Source organism: Erpetoichthys calabaricus, chromosome 11 (assembly GCF_900747795.2).
Source record: "Erpetoichthys calabaricus chromosome 11, fErpCal1.3, whole genome shotgun sequence".
Lineage (NCBI taxonomy): Eukaryota > Metazoa > Chordata > Cladistia > Polypteriformes > Polypteridae > Erpetoichthys > Erpetoichthys calabaricus.
The window spans coordinates 54088847-54112938 of record NC_041404.2 but is presented as its reverse complement, the minus strand read 5'-3'; the positions used below and the strand labels follow the sequence as shown (position 1 = coordinate 54112938).

The window sequence follows — 24092 nt, the reverse complement described above, 5'->3', positions numbered from 1 at the left end:
AAGGGTGAAGACAAAAGGTTAAGATGAGCTCTTCTGCACAGCACTGTACACGTTATCACGGCAGGATGGTACCCGTCGTCAACACGTCTGATGTACTGGCAAGAGACAACTTCCTGCTATGTGCGTAACAGTACGAGCAGGCTTGCTATTGAGAATGAATGGGGGCGATTCATCACCCGCCCACCACACGGTCACCTCCACTACAGTATGCTGCCTGCAGCGTCTGTCCACCGAGAACAAACACGGTGCGGCCAAAGGCGTGTAGTGAATTGCCCACCACCGCCCCCATTCAACAGGCAGCCACCGGATGAACACTACAATGCTACCCCCCGCTGCCCCGTTCACCCTCAATGGCCTCAATGACGAACGGGGCAGCCATGTGTTGTTATAGGCGGGCAATGAAACGCCCCCCTCTGCTCCATCCAGCCTGCGTCCAGTCAGAAGCAGTAGCTGCGGCGGCGTAATGGGCGGGCAGCAAACCGCCCCATCAAGCTGCCGCCCTGCACATGAGCGATAGCTATGGCCCTGGTGACTGTGGACCACGGGTCACCGCTTGCCGCTGGGAGCCGCCCGAGGGACATTACACTGCGCGAGCAGTAAAGCCGCCCCCTCCAGCCTCCATCCAGCCACTGCTTGCAGCGTCCCCAGGCCGAAGATGACGGAGCAGCAGTTACTAAAGCGCAGGCGTCACAGCTGCGGCCCCATTCGTAAGTCGTAGATCGGATGTCCATAACCTGGGGACTACCTATAATTATTTTTTTGACTAGGGGGCTCTGCCCCTCCTCGCTTCGCTTGCCAAGTTCCGGGGTGGGCACTGGATGCCCACTATCTGGAAGGGCACCCACTTGCAAACCCTGTATAGTTAAAAAGAAAAAATCGGAGGTGAGCCTCAGTAGGCTTTTCGGCCTAGTTACCCGAACTGTTCTGTAACATTTCAGTAATTATTTACCACTCTGGTACTGATCTTTCTGATCATAAAATAGGTCACTACAATAGCAGTTGACGAGAAGAATTCATAATTAATTGCAGAATTACAGTATTTGAGCGCCTTTTTCTCTCGCACAATTTGGCTCAAAAACTAATCAGCACATCGTCATCTCATAACAGGCTTAAGTTTCCAGTTTGTTATTTTTCCGTCCAGCCATTTTAAGTCTCGGCCGTCCTCACGAAACAGTGACACGTGCACACAGACACAGACAGACACACCCCCCCCCCCCCCATCGAGATATCGATGTTTTCAGTATCAGAGGGACCCTAAAACGTCGAGATCTGTCAACAAGCAGAGAGCGAAATGTTTGATGAATCTAAAGCTCCCCTCATAGACAATAGGTTATGGTGGGGGATCTTTTGATACGTGAGCCTAAATCTTGACTGCACGAGATGGCGGGTCGTCTATTTTTTTTTAAGGACTTCCGGTAGAAAGCGGTGGGTCCAGGTGGATGGGCACCAGAAGTGGGTATTAAAGGCGTCGATCTTTCAGTCTGTAGATGGAGGAATAGAAGAGGTGTTAGTTAAATAGCTCCAACCTGAGGAGCGGTGGGGAACTTCCATCACCAGATGGCCCTTGTGCTGTCCCCAATGTGCACGCATGTAGCAGAGGGTCAATCGAAAATTAAAGGCAATTTTAAAATTCCGCAGTAACCGCAATGGCTAGAAGCAGACATAATACAACACATTTGCCATTGGCTTTATGGGTAGTTCAAACACAGACAGTGTTAATCTAATTGAAGCCAAGGGCACATACAGTGCATCCGGAAAGTATTCCCAGCGCATCACTTTGTCCACATTTTGTTATGTTACAGCCTTATTCCAAAATGGATTAAATTCATTTTTTTCCTCAGAATTCTACACACAACACCCCATAATGACAATGTGAAAAAGTTTACTTGAGATTTTTGCAAATTTATTAAAAATTTCCGGAGGGTGGGACTGGACCGTGTGTCTACCTGGGGGGGGGCTGCCACCCGGGATCCTGAGCTCTTTCGTCATGTGGTGGGTGCAGCAACACTCTGTGCCAGTGCATGCTCCCCACCTTGACCTGACCTGATATGCTTATGGTTTATATATCATTTTACAGAAAAATACTGAGATGAGTTATCAAAATGTGTTATTCATTTCTCAAGACCTTGAATGGTCGCGCTGTTCAAAGTTCATTCCTTCTGGTCCGGAATTACTAAAATTCATTGAATTCACACATTGAATTCAAAATGTAACAATATACCGTCAGAAACGCTCTTGCCATGAATTTTTATATGATAGCATAATGGATTTGTAACGTGCCCGCTCGGGGCTGTGCTCCTTCTGGAATTGAATCGATGACCTGGTGCTCTTTTCCATCTGATCCTGCCAAGCTAAAGCAGCATTCATGCCATCTCAAAGGGTTTCTCTGTTCAGGATGGTGCAGGGAGGCAGAGGGGAGGACAGCGGTACGGGGTCAGCGCACAGCTTATAATAAGCCTTCACTTTAACTCTGCTTACACTCCTCCCATTTCGAAATGCCATCCGCAGCGAACGGATGACTGCTCCTGACACCGAGACTGCGAGACTTTTAATCACACCTACCAGAGGAGGAGAACTCATGGCCTCACGCTCCGGAGAAGGGAAAAGGCAATGAGCTATCTAGCCAGGCGAAAACGGGTGGCACGGTGGGGCAGTGCTATTGCTGCTGCTTCGCAACAAGGAGATCTGGATTTGCATCTTGGGAGTGGAGTTTGGATGTTCTTCCTGCGCCCGCGTGAAGTTCTTCTGGGTGCTCCGCTTTCCCCCCCCACAGTCCAAACAATTGCAAGTCGAATGAATTGGTGCTTCTGGCCCATGTGCACAGTGGCATGCAAAAGTTTGGGCCCACTTTGCTTAAAATGTCTGTCTACTATGAGCAGAAGGTGAACCGATCACCAAAGGACATGAAATTGAAGTTGACACATTTCTTTAATATCTGAAGCAGGATTACATTTTTATTTCCATCATCCATCCATCCATCCATTTTCCAACCCGCTGAATCCGAACACAGGGTCACAGGGGTCTGCCGGAGCCAATCAACAACAACAACAACATTTATTTATATAGCACATTTTCATACAAAAAGTAGCTCAAAGTGCTTTACATAATGAAGAAAAGAAAAATAAAAGACAAAATAAGAAATTAAAATAAGGCAACATTAGTTAACATCCCAGCCAACACAGGGCAAAAGGCAGGAACCAATTCCGGGCAGAGTGCCAGCCCACCGCAGTATTTCCATCATTCACGGGACAAAATACCAGAAAGTGAAAAGGGGCTTGAAGCAAAGGTTTGGGCCCCCAACATAGTCAGTACTTAGTAAGACCCCCTTGTAGCCAACTAAGGGCTCATTTATACATCACCATCAGAACGCGTACGCGCACACATCATGGCTGCCATGCGTTCCCAGCATTCATTTGACGCGCCCTCTGAACAGGTCGTCAGAAATTAGAAATTGGGGCGCAGTGCAATCATCAATGTGACGTCAGAGTCTCTGTTTACTATCTACATGTGACAGAAAGATGCTTTGGGGATTGTGATGTTAATTCAGCGTTTCTCAACCTTTAAGTACAGTAATCCCTCCTCCATCGCGGGGGTTGCGTTCCAGAGCCACCCGCGAAATAAGAAAATCCGCGAAGTAGAAACCATGTTTATATGGTTATTTTTATATTGTCATGCTTGGGTCACAGATTTGCGCAGAAACACAGGAGGTTGTAGAGAGATAGGAACGTTATTCAAACACTGCAAACAAACATTTGTCTCTTTTTCAAAAGTTTAAATTGTGCTCCATGACAAGACAGAGATGACAGTTCCATCTCACAATTAAAAGAATGCAAACATATCTTCCTCTTCAAAGGAGTGCACGTCAGGAGCACAGAATGTCACATAGATAGAGAAAAGCAAACAAATCAATAGGGCTGTTTTTCTTTTAAGTATGCGAAGCACCGCGGCACAAAGCTGTTGAAGGCGGCAGCTCAGACCCCCTCCGTCAGGAGCAGAGAGAGAGAGAGAGACAGAGAGAGAGAGAGAGAGACAGAGTTTGTTTTTCAATCAAAAATCAATACGTGCCCTTTGAGCTTTTAAGTATGCGAAGCACCGTGCAGCATGTCGTTTCAGGAAGCAGCTGCACAAAAGATAGCAACGTGAAGATAATCTTTCAGCATTTTTAGACGAGCGTCTGTATCGTCTAGGTGTGCGAACAGCCCTCCTGCTCAATCCCCCTACGTCAGGATCAGAGAAAGTCAGCGCCAAGAGAGAGAGAAAAGTAAGCTGGGTAGCTTCTCAGCCATCTGCCAATAGCGTCCCTTGTATGAAATCAACTGGGCAAACCAACTGAGGAAGCATGTACCAGAAATTAAAAGACCCATTGTCCGCAGAAATCCGCGAACCAGCAAAAAATCCATGATATATATTTAAATATGCTTACATATAAAATCCGCGATGGAGTGAAGCCACGAAAGGCGAAGCGCGATATAGCGAGGGATCACTGTATTTGCAACCCGAGTTTTCATAACAGTTTTAATCGCGCCCTCCTAACGGATCCCACTAATACCAATTTGTTCTTTTTTAATTAACGACATATCATAGCTGCATATTTTATTATACCTACCTAAGTTTTATCGACATTTATCTAACTCCATATTTATTTTTCTAGTATCAGAATGTAGTTTAAGTTAATTTGTTTTGGTTTCAATAGATGTATTTTTCATTTTTTCCATTCTTGTTTTCTTTTTTTCACATCTTCGCGCCCCCCCTAGCGGGGCCCGCCCCACAGTTTGAGAACCTCTGTGCTAATGTATGCGAATGTGTGTGTGCGTTCACTGTGCGATGAACTGATGCCGCCCAGAGATTTTGTTTGTACCTCACGCCCAATGCTTGCTAGAATGGGTGCATCCCTGGACTGACGGATATAATCATTAAAGGTCCTTTTCAGAGATATTGTGGCAAGGTGTCCTCAGAATTTAATGGGTGTTTCTGGCAATTCACAACACAGGGAAGCCAAACCGTGATGATATCTCACACTGCCACCTGGTGGAATCTTCCAGATTTGCAAGTATAAACAGTAAAACGCTTGTGTAGCAGTAGCGTCTGCTGGAGCACATGTCGCGTGAAGTATAAACCTGGCCTAAGAGTCCTTCAGTTCTTACTCGGTGGATTTTCACCCGTTCATCCTTACAAAAGGGTTCTAATTTGGCGAGACGTCCTGCATGTGCCGCACTTTTGAGATCGCTCCACAGATTTTCAGTAATGTTTTGGTCGGGGGGTCTGTGAGGGTCGTGGCAAAACCGTCAGCTTGTGCCTCTTGAGGTATTCCATGGTAGATTTTGAAGTCTTGTTGTAGGACAGTGTTTCTCACCCTTTAAGTATTTGCAACCCGAGTTTTCATAACAGTTTTAACTGCGCCCCCCTAACGTTTTTTTGAAATGAGCCCACTAATACCAATTTGTTCTTTTTTAATTAATGATATATCATAGATGCATATTTTATTATACCTACTTAACTTTTAACGACATTTATCTAACTCTATATTTATTTTTCTAGTATCAGAATGTAGTTTAAGTTAATTTGTTTTGGTTTCAATAGATGTATTTTTCATATTTTCGATTCTTGTTTTCTTTTTTTCACATCTGCGCGCCCCCCCCCCCCCCTTTTTGTTACTTCATGCCCTCCTAGGGGGGCCCGCCCCACAGTTTGAGAACCACTGCTGTAGGACTCATCCTCTTTTTAACTTCAACTTTCTAACAGATGGTGTGATATTTGCTTCCAGAATTTGCTGGTATTTATTTGAATCTGTTCTTCCCTCTATCAATGACACCTGCTGCAACACAAACCCAAAGTCTAATCGGTCCACTGCCATGCTTAATAGTTGGAGACGTGTTCTCTTCCTGGAATTCGGCCCCTTTTTGTTTTCCATGCATATCTTTACATTCAGTCATATGAAAAAGTTTGGGAACCCCTCTCAGCCTGCACAATAATTAACTCTCCTTTCAATAAAAAAGATAACAGTGGCATGTCTTTCATTTCCTAGGAACATCTGAGTACTGCGGTGTTTTCCGAACAAAGACTTTTAGTGACGCAGTATTTAGTTGTATGAAATTAAATCAAATGTGAAAAACTGGCTGTGCACAAATGTGGGTCCCCTTGTCACTGTGCTGATTTGAATGCCTGTCACTGCTCAATGCTGATGACTTGGTGTGATGAGCTCGTTAAGCCTTGAACTTCATAGACAGGTGTGTCCATCATGAGCTATAAAGGTATTTAAGGTGGTCAATTACAAGTTGGGCTTCCTTCCCTTTGACTCTCCTCTGAATAGTGACAGCATGGGATCCTCAAAGCAACTCTCCAAAGATCTGAAAACAAAGATTGTTGAGTCTCCTGGTTTAGGGGAAGGCTACAAAAAGCCATCTCAGAGGTTTAAACTGTCAGTTTCAACTGTAAGGAATGGAATCAGGAAATGGAAGGCCACAGGCACAGTTGCTGTTAAACCCAGCAGGTCTGGCAGGCCAAGAAAAATACAGGAGTGGCATATGGGCAGGATTGTGAGAATGGTGACAGACAACGCACAGATCACCTCCAAAGACCTGCAAGAACATCTGGCTGCAGATGGTGTATCTGTACATCGTTCTACAATTCAAACATCTGTATGGCAGGGTGATGAGAAAGAAGCCCTTTCTGCACTCACACCACAAACAGAGTGGTACAGCCAGGTCCACCAGTGTCCCTAATCTGAAAATTTAGATGGGGTGCCGAATATTACATTTTTATAAGGGTGCCTAATCTTAAAATTGAACCCTGGTTTTCAGTATTTTAGAGTCCCTAATCTTAAATTGAACCCTAATACCCTATGTTAATTAATTACAGTGCATCCGGAAAGTATTCACAGCGCGTCACTTTTTCCACATTTTGTTATGTTACAGCCTTATTCCAAAATGGATTATATTAATTTTTTTTCCTTAGAATTCTACACACAACACCCCATAATGACAACGTGAAAAAAGTTTACTTGAGGTTTTTGCAAATTTATTAAAAATAAAAAAATTGAGAAAGCACATGTACATAAGTATTCACAGCCTTTGCTTTGAAGCTCCAAATTGAGCTCAGGTGCATCCTGTTTCCCCTGATCATCCTTGAGATGTTTCTGCAGCTTCATTGGAGTCCACCTGTGGTAAATTCAGTTGACTGGACATGATTTGGAAAGGCACACACCTGTCTATAGAAGGTCCCACAGCTGACAGTTCATGTCAGAGCACAAACCAAGCATGAAGTCAAAGGAATTGTCTGTAGACCTCCGAGACAGGATTGTCTCGAGGCACAAATCTGGGGAAGGTTACAGAAAAATTTCTGCTGCTTTGAAGGTCCCAATGAGCACAGTGGCCTCCATCATCCGTAAGTGGAAGAAGTTTGAAACCACCAGGACTCTTCTTAGAGCTGGCCGGCCATCTAAACTGAGCGATCGGGGGAGAAGGGCCTTAGTCAGAGAGGTGACCAAGAACCCGATGGTCACTCTGTCAGAGCTCCAGAGGTCCTCTGTGGAGAGAGGAGAACCTTCCAGAAGGACAACCATCTCTGCAGCAATCCACCAATCAGGCCTGTATGGTAGAGTGGCCAGACGCAAGCCACTCCTTAGTAAAAGGCACATGGCAGCCTGCCTGGAGTTTGCCAAAAGGCACCTGAAGGACTCTCAGACCATAAGAAAGAAAATTCTCTGGTCTGATGAGACAAAGATTGAACTGTTTGATGTGAATGCCAGGCTTCACGTTTTGAGGAAACCAGGCACCGCTCATCACCAGGCCAATACCATCCCTACAGTGAAGCATGGTGGTGGCAGCATCATGCTGTGGGGATGTTTTTCAGCGGCAGGGACTGGGAGACTAGTCAGGATAAAGGGAAAGATGACTGCAGCAATGTACAGAGACATCCTGGATGAAAACCTGCTCCAGAGCGCTCTTGACCTCAGACTGGGGTGACGGTTCATCTTTCAGCAGGACAACGACCCTAAGCACACAGCCAAGATATCAAAGGAGTGGCTTCAGGACAACTCTGTGAATGTCCTTGAGTGGCCCAGCCAGAGCCCAGACTTGAATCTGATTGAACATCTCTGGAGAGATCTTAAAATGGCTGTGCACCGACGCTTCCCATCCAACCTGATGGAGCTTGAGAGGTGCTGCAAAGAGGAATGGGCGAAACTGGCCAAGGATAGGTGTGCCAAGCTTGTGGCATCATATTCAACAAGACTTGAGGCTGGAATTGCTGCCAAAGGGGCATCGACAAAGTATTGAGCAAAGGCTGTGAATACTTATGGACATGGGATTTTTTACTTTTAATAAATTTGCAAAAACCTCAAGTAAACTTTTTTCACGTAGTCATTATGGGATGTTGTGTGTAGAATTCTGAGGAAAAAAATGAATTTAATCCATTTTGGAATAAGGCTGTAACATAACAAAATGTGGAAAAAGTGATGCGCTGTGAATACTTTCTGGATGCACTGTACTGTATATAACCCTAGATAGCTCTAGTTTTTATAACCCTGACGTGTTGGTTTAATGGCTTTTATATACTTTATTTTATTGCATTTTACACCCTTTCATTAGTTTTATGCAAAATTGCTTTTAACTGTTTAAATTTGCAGTTTTAAGTAGTTTATACATTTTTCATGCAAATTTTGTACAGTGTTTTAAAATGAATATTTATGAATAATTCTAAGAGGTCTTGATAGCAATGTTTTAAGGTGTTTAAAGTATTTTAAAAGCTTTTCTTTAGCCTAGGAATAGGTTTTGTGGCAGGGTGGGAAAAGTAGTATTATCCACATGGACCCACGCATCTTTTACCCATCGGGGGGGGAGGGCATCATCTCTGCAACCCTAACTTGACCTCCACTCTTCCTGTTAACTGCCATTTCAGAATCAGAATCAGACTCAGAATGTCTTTATTGTCATTGTAACAAATACAACGAAATTAGGTGCAGTCCCTGCGGTGTCAAAATATAAATAAAATATAATTCAAAAAAGGATGAGACAGGATAAGAAGAAATAAGGTAGAACACAAACATTCAACATAAGACCTTAATTGCACATGAACACTATTACACAAGATGTCATCTATTGCACTGCTGCATTGGAGGTGATGAGGTGGCATTCAGTGCCCTAATAGCAACAGGGTAGAAACTGTCATTCAGTCTCTTAGTCTTTGTTTTGATGCTCCTCTTTCTTTTGCCTGATGTCATTAGTGGGGTGTGAGGAGTCTTTTAAGATGTTTTCTGCTTTCCTGAGGCAGTGAGAGCTGTGCAGTTCATCCAGAGAGGGTAAAGAACAGCTGATGATCTGCTGGGCAGTCTTTACGATCCGCTGAAGTGTTCTCCTCCACACTGTTGTGCAGCTGGAAAACCCCACACAGAGGCAGTAGCACAGGATACTCTCGATAGAGCAGCGATAGAAGGACACCAGCAGTTTTTGAAGGATGTTATTTTTCCTGAGGACTCTTAGGATTTCTTAATAACTTTACAAACTGAGGAAACAGCGACCTGAAAACGCTTTACTATCTTCTTGTAGGCGCATCGTGCTTTGTGAGCATCAATTGTTTAATTTTTCAGAGTGCCAGGCAGCTGCTTAGAGGATCCCATGGCTGCTGATCCTTACTCGGGGTTTGAGGAGTCTGAGAATTTATACAGCTTTGCATCACCTGGGGGTTTCCTAATGATGACAGTGAACAAGCCATAGTTCTAAGGAGCTAATGAAGGCCTGAGACCACCGTTGGAAAAGTTATCCGAGACTACAAAAATCTTGGGGTGCCCAAACTTTTGCACGTTGCTCTTTTCGTTTTGTTTTCACTGTTCAATTGTACAAAACAAAAACAATACACTAATCTTGCATAAAATGCTGAAAATAAATGTGTCATCTCTAACTTGACGCCTTTTGGTGGTCAGTTCATCTTCTGCCCACTTAACTATTCACAGTAACAGACATATCAAGCAAGGGGGTGCCCACTGTATGTGTTCACTGTGCGATGGCCTGGCACCCTATCTGGGAATTGTTCCTGCCCATCGCCTGATGCTTTGTGGGGTACTCTCTGGATTGGATAGGCAACTTATAACTGAAAAGGTTTGACTCCTTCAGTCTCTCCTTATACTCCAACACAATTATCTTGTGTAACTAAACTGTAATCCCCAAAGGGAAATACACCAATCAGCCACCACATTCAAAGCACTGACAGGTGACATGAATAGCACTGATTATCTCGTTATAATGGCAGTCACTTATCAAGGGGTGGGATGTATCAAGCAGCAAGTGAACAGCTCTTCAAGATGATGTGTTGGAAGCAGGAAACCTACATAAGCATAAGGATCTGAACAAGTCTGATATGGGCCACATTGTGACTGCTAGATGACTGGGTCAGAGCAAAATCTCCAAAATGGCAGGTCTTGGCAATCTCAGGTTCCTGGCATTCAGTGATTAGTGCCTACTAAAACTGGTCCAAGAAAGGACAACTGGTGAACCAGCAGACTAGTCAGAGTTCCCATGCTGACCCCTAGCCACTTCCTAAAAGTCCCTACAATGGGCACATGAGTGTCAGATCCAGACCATGGAGCAGAGGAAGACGGTGGACTGGACTGAAGAATCATCACTTCTTTGACATCGTGTTTGCTCAAGGCTTATTGATGCACTTGGGGAGCGAAGGCTAATCCATCTGGTCCATTCCCACAGAAGAACCGCTGCAGCCCAAATTGCTGAAAAACATAATGTTGGCCAAGTGTCGGAGCCCACAGCGCATCACAACATTTTGCATAGCTGCAGACTGGTCAGAGTGCACATGATGAACCCGTCCACCTCTGAAAGTTCCTACAATGCCCATGAGTGTCAGAACTGGACCATGGAACAAAGGAAGAAGGTGACCTGGTCTGAAGAATCACCACTTCCTTGTCCAAAGCTCATTGATGTACGTGGGGAGCGAAAGCTAATCCATCTGGTCTGATCCCACAGAAGAGTTACTGTAGCATAAATTGCTGACAAATTTAACGTTGGCCATGAGAGAAAGGTGTCAGAACACACAGTACATAGCGGCTTGCTTCAACCCAGTCAGAGTACCCATGCTGACCCCTGTCCACTTCCTAAATGTCCCTACAATGGGCACATGAGTGTCAGATCCAGACCATAGAGCAGAGGAAGACGGTGGTCTGGACTGAAGAATCACCACTTCTTTGAGATCATGATTGCTCAAGGCTCATTGATGCATGTGGAGAGCAAAGGCCAGCAAGTCTGGTCTGATCCCACAGAGAAACCGCTGTAGCCCAAATTGCTGAAAAACATAATGTTGGCCATGAGAGAAAAGCGTCAGAACACACAGCTCATCAGAACATGTTGCATAGCTGCAGACCGGTCAGAATGCACAGGAAGAACTCATCCACTTCCTAAATGTGCCTACAATGGGCTCATGAGTGTCAGAACTAGACTATGGAGCAAAGGTAGAAGGTGGTCTGGATTGAAGAATCACGTCTTTTAGATCATTGTTGCCCAAGGCTCATTGATGCATGTGGGGAGCAGAGGTGAGTCCAACTGGTCCAGTCCCACGGAAGATTTAATATGGCATAAATTGCTGACAAATGTAACATTGGCCCTGAGAGAAAGGTATCAGAACACACAGTACATAGCAACTTGCTTCAGACCAATTAGAGTGCCTAAGAAGACCCCGACCACTTCCTAAAAGTGCCTACAATGAGTACATGAGTATCAGAACTGGACCCTAGATCAAAGGAAGAAGGTGACCTGGTCTGAAGAATCACGACTTCTTTACGATCATGGTTGTCCAAGGCCCATTGATGCATGTGGGGAGCAAAGGCTAATCCATCTGGTCTGATCCCACGGAAGAGTTACTATGACATATACTATTGACAAATTTAATGCTGGTCATGAGAGAAAAGTGTCAGAAGACACAGTGCAGACCAGTCAGAGTGGCCAGGAGACCCCTGTCCACCTCCGAAAGTGTCTACAATGGACAAATGAGTGTCAGAACTGGACCATGAAGCAAAGGAAGGTGGTGGTTTGGACTGAAGAATCGTGTCTTCTTTAAGATCATTGTTGCCCAAGGCTCACTGATGCACATGGTGGGTAATGGCTAATCCATCTGGCCCAATCTCACAGAAGATTATTATGGCATAAATTGCTGACATATTTAACGTTGGCCCTGAGAGAAAGGTGTCAGAGTGCACAGTACATAGCAGCTTGCTTCAGACCAGTCATAGTGGCCATGGTGACCCCATCCATTTCCTAAAAGTGCCTACAATTGGCACATGCATGTCAGAAATTAACCATGGAGCAATGGAGGACGGTGGTCTAGATGGAAAAATCACGTCTTCTTTTAGATCATGGTTGCCCAAAGCTCATTGATGTGTGGGGTGGAAAGTCCCATATTAGTAGCATAAATTACTAAAAAGTTTTAATGTTGGCCATGAGAGAAAGGTGTCAGAAGACACAGTGCAGACCAGTCAGAGTGCCCATGCTGACCCCTATCCTCTTCCTAAAAGTGCCTACAATGGACAAATGAGTGTCTGAGCTGGACCATAGAGCAATGGAAGAAGGTGGCCCAATCTGATGAATCCCATTTTCTTTTCAATCATGTGGATGGTCAGGTGCGTTCGTGTTTACCTGAGAAAGAGATGACAGCAGGATGTGCTACGGCCAATGTTCTACTAGGAAACCTTGGGTCCTGGCATTCTAGTGAATGCTACTTTGACACGTACCACCTACTGTACCTAAAGATTGTTGCAGACCACATACAACGATTCACGTCAACAGTATTCCATGATGGCAGTGGCCTCTTTCAGCAGGATCACGTGACCTGCCACACTGCAAAACCTGTTCAGGAATGGTTTGAGCGACATATCCAAAGAGTTCAAGGGGTTGACTTGGCCTCCAAATTCCTCAAATCTCAACCCCTTTCAGCATCTGAGGGATGTGCAGGAAAAACAAGTCTGATCCATGGAGGCCCCACCACGCAACTCACAGGACTCAAAAGGATCAGCTGCTAACATCTTGGTGCGAGATACCACAGGACACCTTTGAGGGTCTTCTGGAGTCCATGCCTCGAAGTACCAGAGCTGTTTTGATGGCACGAGGGGAATTTACTTCATATTAGGCAGGTGATTTCAGTGTTGTGGCTGATCGGTGTAATTAAATGGGCCTGTTTTTTTTTTTTCTCTATCCAGTTGCCTGACGTTATAGATGAAAAAGGAATGGGGTGAGCAAGTGCTGACCTTCAGTACCTGACAGTGTGGTTAGAGTATGGGATTTAGGACATTCGGGTAAAGTCTACATGATAAAGAGTATAAAAGGGGAAAGTAGGACCACTTAGGACTGTCTATGGCAAAGCAAGTTGTGTATTCAAATCTAACATTTCTACTTCCTAAGTGTAATACTTTACATTTGCTTACAATAAATGGTGGCCTCTAGGTGGCGCCCCCGAGCCTCAAACACCAGACACATCTCAGCCAAACACAGATTCAAGGCTAAATAAAAAGTTATTTATTTTACAAAGAGGGTTAAAACCCATCCGGCACCTTATAATGTTCAAAATGGCACCTCTGTCTCCTTCTACTCCGAGTGTTGTCCACTGCCTTCCAACTCTGAATCCCTGATGCCGATGACGTGGAGTCAAAACCATCGCACACTGGAAGCACTTCCAGTCCAGGAGGAAGTCCCCCAAGGTAGTGATAGCATTCTCCTGCAGCCAGGCTTCTTAATGCTGCCCAAACCAGAATGGGCGGAGCTAAGTTCTCTCCCTGGGTGCTTCGGGGAGAGAAGGAGAAGTGAATGTTGGGCATCTTGTCCCAGCGAGTTATCACATACCTCGATCGAGGCACAGGTGACAACACATTATATTAAAAAGAGTAGCAGTACTCTTCACTGACCCCTGATGGGCTACCACTCCTAACATCATCTGATTCTGATAAACATTTCCGTCACCATAACCCTTTGCTTCTCATGTTTAACCCAATTGGGTTCCCACCTACAGACTGCACCTTGGATTCCCACTTCTCGTTTGACACCCCTGTTCTACACACCAATAACAAGACTGGCAATTTGCACACCTTCTGCATTTAAGGACAGATGAGAGACCCCCAGAGTGTGTGGCAGTGGCAGTGGAGCCATCGTATGAACTGACGATTTCATCTAAGCTCACTTATGGATCTCAAGTGTGTGTGTGTTTGTTAATTTACTTGTGCATCGTGAGCACTGGCAGGTTACGCAGAGTGCGGATTGCACTCAGTTACGGTCCGACGCCTTTGCCACTAAGCTGCCTGCACACCCACCCTACACAGCATCCTGCCTCTCAACAGAAAGACAGAAGACGAGAGCTGAAGAGAAAGGCCTTTTACTGTCCCCGTCCTCGCGCTAAAAGCAGACAAAGAAACGTTCTTTAAAAAAACCTTTCACAGCTTGAATGTCGCCATTGCGATGAATGAGACGTGTCACTCGGTCCTCGGAGACAAACACCAGCTGGAGGGAGAATCCCGAGTTCCAAAGACTAAAACCTGACAAGGGATCTGTCATGATGCCAGCGAGTGAATGCCCTATTGTGCGGAGAAAGAAACGCTGTTTACAAAACGTGGACTTTTTGCATTCAGTTCCCACACTCTGGGGGCACCTGTGGATGCGCTTAACTCCTGTTCTTCTCCACCATGAGATTTTGGGACTGTCAGTAAATGGCCTCTCGCCACCTCAACGAATCACTGGGATGAAACTCAAACCTCTGGTCCCTTTGACTCTTTTAGGATATTTCAGGCTGCCATGTCAGAAACCGAAAACAACTGTGGGTTACAGACGTGGTAGCCCCCTCCACGATAAAAAGAAGAACCCTGACTGTTTCCATAATTAAGAAAAAAAGCAGACTTTGCTTTAGAGTTTTAACTCAGCTGAATACTTCAAATAGTGAAAATGGCTTGGACAAAAGTGATGGGACCCTTTAAGTTTTTGCAGTGTGGCTCAGCGCATTGTCTTGTTGAAAGAGGCCACTGCCATCAGGGAATACCATTGCCATGAAGGGGCGTACGTGGTCTGTAACAATCTTTAGGTAGGTGGTATGTGTCAAAGCAACATCCACATGAATGCCCAAGGCTTTCCCCGCAGAACCATCGTCCCATAGTGCATCCTGCTTCCATCTCTTTCCCAGGTAAATAAACACGCACACCTACCTGGCCATCCACGTGATCCTCTTCTTCTTCTTTCGGCTGCTTCCGTTAGGGGTTGCCAAAGCAGATCATCTTTTTCCATCTCTTTCTGTCCTCATCATCTTGTTCTGTTATACCCATCACCTGCATGTCCTCTCTCACCACCTCCATAAACCTTCTCTTAGGCCTTCCTCTTTTCCCCTTGCCTGGCAGCTCTGTCCTTAGCATCCTTCTCTCAATATACCCAGCGTCTCTCCTCTGCACATGTCCAAACCAACGCAATCTCGTCTCTTTGACTTTGTCTCCCAAATGTCCCACCTGAGCTGACCCTCTAATGTCCTCATTTCTAATCCTGTCCATCCTCATCACACCCAATGCAAATCTTAACATCGTTATCTCTGCCACCTCCAGCTCTGTCTCCTGCTTTCTGGTCAGTGCCACCGTCTCCAACCCATATAACATAGCTGGTCTCACTACCGTCCTGTAGACCTTCCCTTTCACTGTTGCTGATATCCGTCTGCCACAAATCACTCCTGACACTCTTTTCCACCCAATTCACCCTGTCTGCACTCTCTTTTTCACCTCTCTTCCACAATCCCCATCCACGTGATCTAAAAGATCTTACAGATTCATCAGACCAGGCCACCTTCTTCCATTACTCCAATGTCCAGTTCTGACACTCCTTTGTCCATTGTAGGCACTTTTAGGAACTGGACAGGGGTCAGCATTGGCACTCTGACTGGTCTGCAGCAAGAGTTCTGGACAATGGACTCCATTTAACTTCAAAGTAAACACTCAGAGTCCCAGGATGGGCAAAAATGATAGACTTTATTGCAAAGTTGTGCAAAAGGCATCTCAGTTCAATGAAGTGAGCACCTGTTAGTTTGGCGGTACCTCATTTTATTACAATTTCTTAGGTCCAGCCACCAGGCGCTTGCCAGCGAGCCCCTCCCCCGGGCCTGGGAAACGCCGATCCCTGTTTTAAATCCAGGGATCTCAGTGTCAAGTTAGTCTGGATCTTCACCTCAGACTTGTTTGCCTTGGGAAGCCCTACCAGGAGCATGTAGCTCCCGACAACATAGCTCCAAGGATCACTAGACTGCGCAAGCCCTTCTGCCACGACAAGGCCTCGATCCAAGAAGGGTCATCTTTAGAATATTGTATTAAATATAGTAGACATCCAGCGCCGCCGAGAGTGGCAGCCTTTTCAGCAGCTCCGTGTATGACTGTATGTGTATGTGTACTTTTCTACTTTTATTTTTCTATTTTTATTTATTGATCACTCCTATCACTTTATTTTATGTGGATTTGTTCCCTGGACACACTTACTTTTACAACGGGCATGGGCATGGATTTTTACACGCCGAGACTCGCCTATTCAAGTACTCAACTTCGAGCGCTGAAAACAAATGCCAGTGCCGGTGTGGTTCCCTATTTACCCGACGAGGTAAGAAGACGGTATCGTGGCAGCAGAGCGGGCAGTAAGCTAAAAATGAAGCGGCTTGCGAGAAAGTGGCGTTTTAAGCCTTCGGTGCCTTCTGTGATTCTGGGGAATGTAAACTCAATCTCAAATAAGATCGATGAACTGGCTGCGCTGGTGAAAAATGTCCGGACCTACAGAGAATGCAGTTTGTTGTGTTTTTGCGAAACCTGGCTAACTAACACCATCCCAAATGCTAACGTGGAGCTACCCGGGTTTAGCACAGTTAGAGCGGACAGAGATGCAAGTACCTGTGGGAAGCACAAAGGAGGAGGACTCGCTCTCTATGTTAATACATGGTGGTGTAACTCTGGACATGTTAACGTCAAAATCTCCACTTGCTGCAGGGACATCGAACTGTTGGCCGTAAGTTTGCGTCCCTATTACTTGCCCAGAGAGTTTGGACACGTCATTGTTGTTATTGTATACATTCCTCCTCAGGCGGAGGTGGAGTCAGCGAGTGACATCATCCATTCTGCTGTTGCTAAGTTACAAACGCAGCACCCTGAGGCGCTTGTGCTAATTGCTGGAGACTTTAACCATGTGACGCTGGACAAAACATTACCTGCCTTCTCTCAGTATGTGGACTGTAACAACTGGGGAAATAAGACTATTGATTTACTGTATGCAAACGTTAAAGACGCATACAGCGCCACCCCGCTGCCTGCGCTTGGGAAAGCAAATCATAACCTGGTTCTGCTTCAGCCTCACTACAAACCAAAAGTGAGGGTCCTACCTGCAACCACACAATCATTCAGGAAGTGGTCCCCGGAGGCAGAGAAGGCTCTGAGACAATGTTTTGGAACTACAGACTGGGATATCCTGCAGGGATCACATAGTGAGAACATTGAGGAGGTTGTTGACTGCACTACTGACTACATCAACTTCTGTATGGACATTGTAGTTCCAGTAAGAACTGTACGCTGCTATGCTAACAACAAGCCATGGATTACAAGTGACATCAAGGGCCTTTTGAACCAGAAGAAAAGGGCTTTTAAAGACAGTGATCAGCATGAGCTCAAGCGTGTGCAGAAGGAACTCCGAGTCCAGCTCAGGGTGGCGAAGGAGCAGTACAGGAGAAAGCTGGAGAAGAAGTTGCAGAATAACAGCATGAAGGAAGTGTGGGATGGGATGAAGATCATCACTGGCTGCAGCTTGAAGCGGGGTACCACCATCTAGAGAGACGTGAGGAGAGCAAACCAAATGAACAACTTCTTTAACGGGTTTGACCACCCTAACCCACTCTCACTCTCACCTTGGAGTATTGCACCCTCCACACATCCTTCTGCTGATACCAGCATAGGAGAGACATCCCCACCCATAATTACAACAGCACAAGTGAGCAGAGAGCTGAGGAGACTTCGTGCCAGTAAAGCAGCGGGTCCAGATGGAGTATCGCCACGACTGCTGAAGGTCTGTGCATCGGAACTGGGGGGTCCTCTACAGCGCATCTTCAACCTGAGCCTGGAACAGGGGAGAGTCCCGAGGCTTTGGTAAACATCTTGCATCACCCCAGTCCCAAAGGTATCACGTCCTAGTGAGCTGAATGACTTTCGGCCTGTTGCTCTAACATCACATGTGATGAAGTCCATGGAGAGGCTGCTGCTTCACCACCTTAGGCCACAGGTTCAACACGCCCTCGACCCTCTGCAGTTTGCATATCAGGAGAAGGTGGGAGCGGAGGATGCCATCATCTATATGCTACACCGATCCCTCTCTCACTTGGACAGAGGCAGTGGTGCTGTAAGAATTATGACTTCTCTAGCGCCTTCAACACAATCCAACCTCTGCTCCTTAGGGACAAGCTGACAGAGATGGGAGTAGATTCATACCTGGTGGCATGGATCATGGACTATCTTAAAGACAGACCTCAGTATGTGCGTCTTGGGAACTGCACGTCTGACATTGTGGTCAGCAACACAGGAGCGCCACAGGGGACTGTACTTTCTCCTATCCTGTTCAGCCTATATACATCAGACTTCCAACACAACTCGGGGTCCTGCCACATGCAAAAGTTCGCTGACGACACTGCTATCAGTGGTCTGATTGTCTCATTATCATCCCGGGGCGGCAATAAAGCGATCGCACCTGCAACCCTTTCCAGTGTATACAAGAGGAGAGCAGAAACGGGGGCAGAATGAAACAAGAAAGGGAAGACCCGTGAGAGCAGTATCGGGCAGAACAAGCCAGCCAGCCAGTTAAGGAGGAAAGGCAGCGCAGTCATGGGCCCCATGAAGGAGCAATGGACTGGCACTCTAGGGACTGGTTCACCCCACTGATTATTTGTGGGGTGTGGGTGACGAACATGGTGGAGTCCTCCCCAGGGATCCGAGATATGACTGTGGGAGTGTGAAGAAAGCCGGGAGCGGTCTGGTGGGAGCTGCTTGAGGCAGCCAAGACGGGGGTCAGATAGCGAGGACGTGGCTGCTGAGTCTCCGCCGGTTAAGTGAGCCATGGGTGAGCCAGGAAGATGATGGAGGAGCTTTATTGGGCTCGTCCAGGAGTAGACAGAACATTAAGGATCTGATGACTCTTTTTTACTCTCGTTTTAACTCTAATTTTATCTCCCAGATAACCACTGTTTTAATGGACTATTTAATTATTGATTTTTTTGATCCTCCTAATGTGGGATCCTCAGGTGGTTCGTCGTGTGAAATGGTGTGGCAACGTGCTGTATCAGTCCATGCTCCCAACCTCCTCCTCCTCTGCACTTTTTGGACACTTCTTTTCTGATCGATTTTAATTAAAGCACTTGTACCTTTCTTTACCTACCCCATGCTGTGGGTGTGTACAGTGTTGTGCATAAACTCGTTCAAAAGACAAACTCATTTTTCTAAGAACGGTGAACTTAACGTAACGTATTTACAAGTGAAGAACTTGAAAGTGAGCAAGTTCAGTTTCATTTGATATTCTGGATCTGGTTTAGGTCCTGATTTAAACGTTTTGCCTTACCCTGTAATGCAGGGGTCATTAACGTCAAATCAAATAGGCACTGTCTGTGTCTGCCTGCTTGTGCTTAAGCTGAAACCCCGCTGACACAAGCACGCGGTGAAGCTCCGCTTTCGCTTTTAGGAAAACGTACTTCGTACTTCTTGAGGCCACTTTATATTTTTCCCCTGTGGAAAAGGCACTACAGGCAGTCCCTGGGTTACGTACGAGATAGGGACTGTAGGTTTGTACTTAAGTTGAATTTGTATGTAAGTCGGAACAGGTGCATTATTTTAACAAATGCTATTGTTGACCGACTGTAACCAAGTGCTCTGCCAATGAATGATGGAGTCACCTCTCTCTGACCTTTTTATTATTTCTACTTTATTTTCCATGGTGATGGTTTTTCTCTTCTTTGCTGTATCACCAGCACTGGCATCAGATTTGTGTTTCAGAGACATTCTTGAAGGGTGAAGACAAAAGGTTAAGATGAGCTCTTCTGCACATGACTGTACACGCGATCACAGCAGGAAAGCACCCCTCGTCAGCACGTCTGATGTACTGTAATCCCTCCTCCATCGCGGGGGTTGCGTTCCAGAGCCACCCGCGAAATAAGAAAATCCGCGAAGTAGAAATCATATGTTTATATGGTTATTTTTATATTGTCATGCTTGGGTCACAGATTTGCGCAGAAACACAGGAGGTTGTAGAGAGACAGGAACGTTATTCAAACACTGCAAACAAACATTTGTCTCTTTTTCAAAATTTTAAACTGTGCTCCATGACAAGACAGAGATGACAGTTCTGTCTCACAATTAAAAGAATGCAAACATATCTTCCTCTTCAAAGGAGTGCGCGTCAGGAGCAGAGCATGTCACAGAGATAGAGAAAAGCAAACAAATCAATAGGGCTGTTTGGCTTTTAAGTATGCGAAGCACCGTGGCACAAAGCTGTTTAAGGCGGCAGCTCACACCCCCTCTGTCAGGAGCAGGGAGAGAGAGAGAGAGAGAGAGACAGAGTTTGTTTTTCAATCAAAAATCAATACGTGCCCTTCGAGCTTTTAAGTATGCGAAGCACCGTGCAGCATGTCGTTTCAGGAAGCAGCTGCACAAAAGATAGCAACGTGAAGATAATCTTTCAGCATTTTTAGACGAGCGTCCGTATCGTCTTGGTGTGCGAACAGCTACCCTGCTCAATCCCCCTACGTCAGGTTCAGAGAAAGTCACCACAAGAGAGAGAGAAAAGTAAGCTGGGTAGCTTCTCAGCCATCTGCCAATAGCGTCCCTTGTATGAAATCAACTGGGCAAACCAACTGAGGAAGCATGTACCAGAAATTAAAAGACCCATTGTCCGCAGAAACCCGCGAACCAGCAAAAAATCCGCGATATATATTTAAATATGCTTACATATAAAATCCGCGATGGAGTGAAGCCACGAAAGGCGAAGCGCGATATAGCGAATGGATTACTGTATAGGGTGGTCCAGATCTAATTATGCAATTCTCATTACGTTATAACTTATTCAGTTTATTACATAGAAAATCACCCGAAAAATCCCAGACCATCGAGAAGTGTGCGAACTGACAACATGAAGAATCATCTTCGTGCCAAACTGGAATCGTCCCCGCATAAATCAAAGTCATTCAGATGACCTGGATCTGCAGAATTAGATCTGGACCACCCTGTACTGACAAGAGACAACTTCCTGCTATGTGTGTAACAGTACAAGCAGGCTTGCTATTGAGAATGAATGGGGGCAGCGAGGGGCGGTTCATCACCAGCCCACCTCACAGTCACCTCCACTATAGTATGCTGCCTGCAGTGTCCCGCCACACCACCGCCCTCATTAAACACGCAGCCATCCGAGGCACACTACAATGCTACCCCCCGCCGCCCCGTTCAGCCACAACCGGATCACCGCTTGCAGCATTACCAGCCACGCACCTAGAAGGAATGGGGCAGCCATGTGTGGTGGGTGGGCAGCGAAATTGCCCCACTCCAGCCTCAGTCTAGCCACCGCTTGCAGCGTTCGCTGGCCAAAGATGACGGAGCAGCAGTTACTGAGGCTCATGCGTTGCAGCTGCAGCCCCGTTCGAATGTCGTAGGTTGAATGTCCGTAACCTGGAGACTACCTGTATATCAGCGCCGACCCGAGATAGACTCACACCGGAGGCATGTCAAAAGGGTAACAAAAATTATTTTTTTCTTCAGCGTCTTCCCCGTTTCCCACAGGCCCTACACAGTCCCCAAAAACACACAAAAAGAAAACACCAACACACTCTTCTTTCTCCACTCCTCCCAGACAGCTTTGTCCTCCTCCCGATTCTGGCCCCCCGAGTAGTGGCTGCAGGCTGCTCTTATAGCCCACCCGGAAGTGCTTCAGGTGATAATTAACCTAATTCAGGCTGCATTACAGCCCACACAGCTCCCCCTGTTGGTGGCCATGGTTCCAGAATTGTGGCCCAGATGCAACCCAGGGGGCTGCCACCAAGTGTTCTGGGGGAAGAAATAAGCCTTCCATGGCCGCTCCCGCCGATTTGTTGCAAAAGGGGTGTCCCAGACGGGTGTGTAGTAATTAGGGTTAGGGTTAGGGTTAGGGCTCTAAAATTAGGGTTAGGGTTAAGTTAGGGTTAGCAGTGTAATCGGTTAGTTCACCTTCACGCTGGTTCCACAGTTACTATTTTTGTCACATGGTTGGAAATAGAGTGGTAATTTATATCAGTGCTTGCATGTATTTTGTTTCTTTTTTGACCGGGACAATGTTAGCATAGATGGTTATACGTGTTTGTTGTTGGGTATAACTCAATAAAGTGTATTTAAATAAAAAAGTCATCATAATTGTTGTATTTTATTCAAGAACACTATAATAGCCTAATATTCGGCATGCAAAATTGAAAAAAGTAAACTCATGAGTCATTTATTCTCACACCTTAAAGAATACAAAATTAACTGAACATGAATTCATCCATCCATCCATCCATTTTCCAACCTGCTGAATCCGAACACAGGGTCACGGGGGTCTGTTGGAGCCAATCCCAGCCAACACAGAGCACAAGGCAGGAACCAATCCCGGGCAGGGTGCCAACCCACCGCAGGACACACACAAACACACCCACACACCAAGCACACACTAGGGACAATTTAGAATCGCCAATCCACCTAACCTGCATGTCTTTGGACTGTGGGAGGAAACCGGAGCACCCGGAGGAAACCAGCACAGACACGGGGAGAACATGCAAACTCAACGCAGGGAGGACCCGGGAAGCAAATCCAGGTCCCCAGATCTCCCAACTGCGAGGCAGCAGCGCTACCCACTGCGCCACCGTGCCGCCGAACATGAATTCATTCAAAATTGAAATGAACTATGAACGTGAATTTATTAATTTTAATCTGTGTGAACTGAACTTTGAGCTTGTTCTTGTGAGGTGTGAACTTGCACAGCACTGGGTGTGTATGTGTCCTCATCCTCCTGGCTCACCCCAGTTACTTCAGTATAGGCTCCCAAATGTAGTAGAGAGTGTGGATTGTTTCTTTCTTGAAGTTGATACTTTGTCACTTTTACCCATGAAACATTTCTAGCATTGTAAGATGGAGTCCTGCTGGCTTCATAATACTGGATAACAAGCAGTGCCAGAGGGTACCAGCGGGCACTCCAGTTCTAAATTGCTTGTTCTTGATCTCTTAGGTCGGCTATTGGAATGAAGATGAAAAGTTTGTCAACACGGCCATGGACTCCCATGCTGGGAACGGCACGATCGGCCTTGCAAACAGAACTTACATAGTAACAACGATTCTGGTAAGCGGTCTGTACAAACTTCTCTAATTTTTAAAGTTTAATGGCTACACTGCCTGTTATGTCAACTGTGTGTTGGGCCGGTGTCTTTAACATTGGAAGAGCCCTGTCAAGTCAAGGTAAGTCTGCTCGGTCAAGGGTAACGACGTTAGATGTTAGCAGTCCATTCTGCTAAATTGTTTCTGAATATAGAAGTATTGTCGCTAATGTCTGCCATTTTTAATGTAAGAAAAACTTTTAGAATATTATGTAAACGTGCTTCAAAAAGTGTTCAGACCCTTCCACTTTTTTTACACATTTTGTGATGTTGCATTCTTATTATAAATTCATATTTTCCCACATAACGCAACAATTAACACCTCAGAATAACGAAAACAGAATTTTAGAAATTTTTGCAAATGTACTATAAATAAAAATTTGGACGTGAGCATCAGTAGGCTTTGCACCCTTGGAATAAAAGTCACCCACACTATTCTCTAACTTTTCAGTAATTGTTTACCGATCTGATGCTGGTCTTTCTGATTATAAAATACGAGAGCAATTGACGAGAAGAATGCATAATTAATTGTAGGATTACGGTATTTGTGGTTTCCTTTAGAGCAGGGGTCGCCAAGTCCGGTCATGGAGGACCACCGTGGCTGCAGGTTTTCGTTCTTACCTTTTTTTTAATGAGTGTCCTGTTTGTGCTGCTAATTAATTTCTTGTGAATTAATTTTAATTGAATTGTTTTTTTTA

General features: G+C 45.6%; 1 protein-coding gene across 1 annotated transcript in view; it reads left to right on the top strand.

Annotated features, from left to right (window-relative positions):
- The window catches only part of gria1a (glutamate receptor, ionotropic, AMPA 1a), a 421062-nt gene that overhangs the window by 250714 nt on the left and 146256 nt on the right, over window positions 1–24092 (top strand). Inside the window, 1 exon segment of the mRNA XM_028813093.2 lies at window positions 23250–23360. Within this exon segment, the coding sequence (XP_028668926.2) occupies window positions 23250–23360 (111 nt within the window).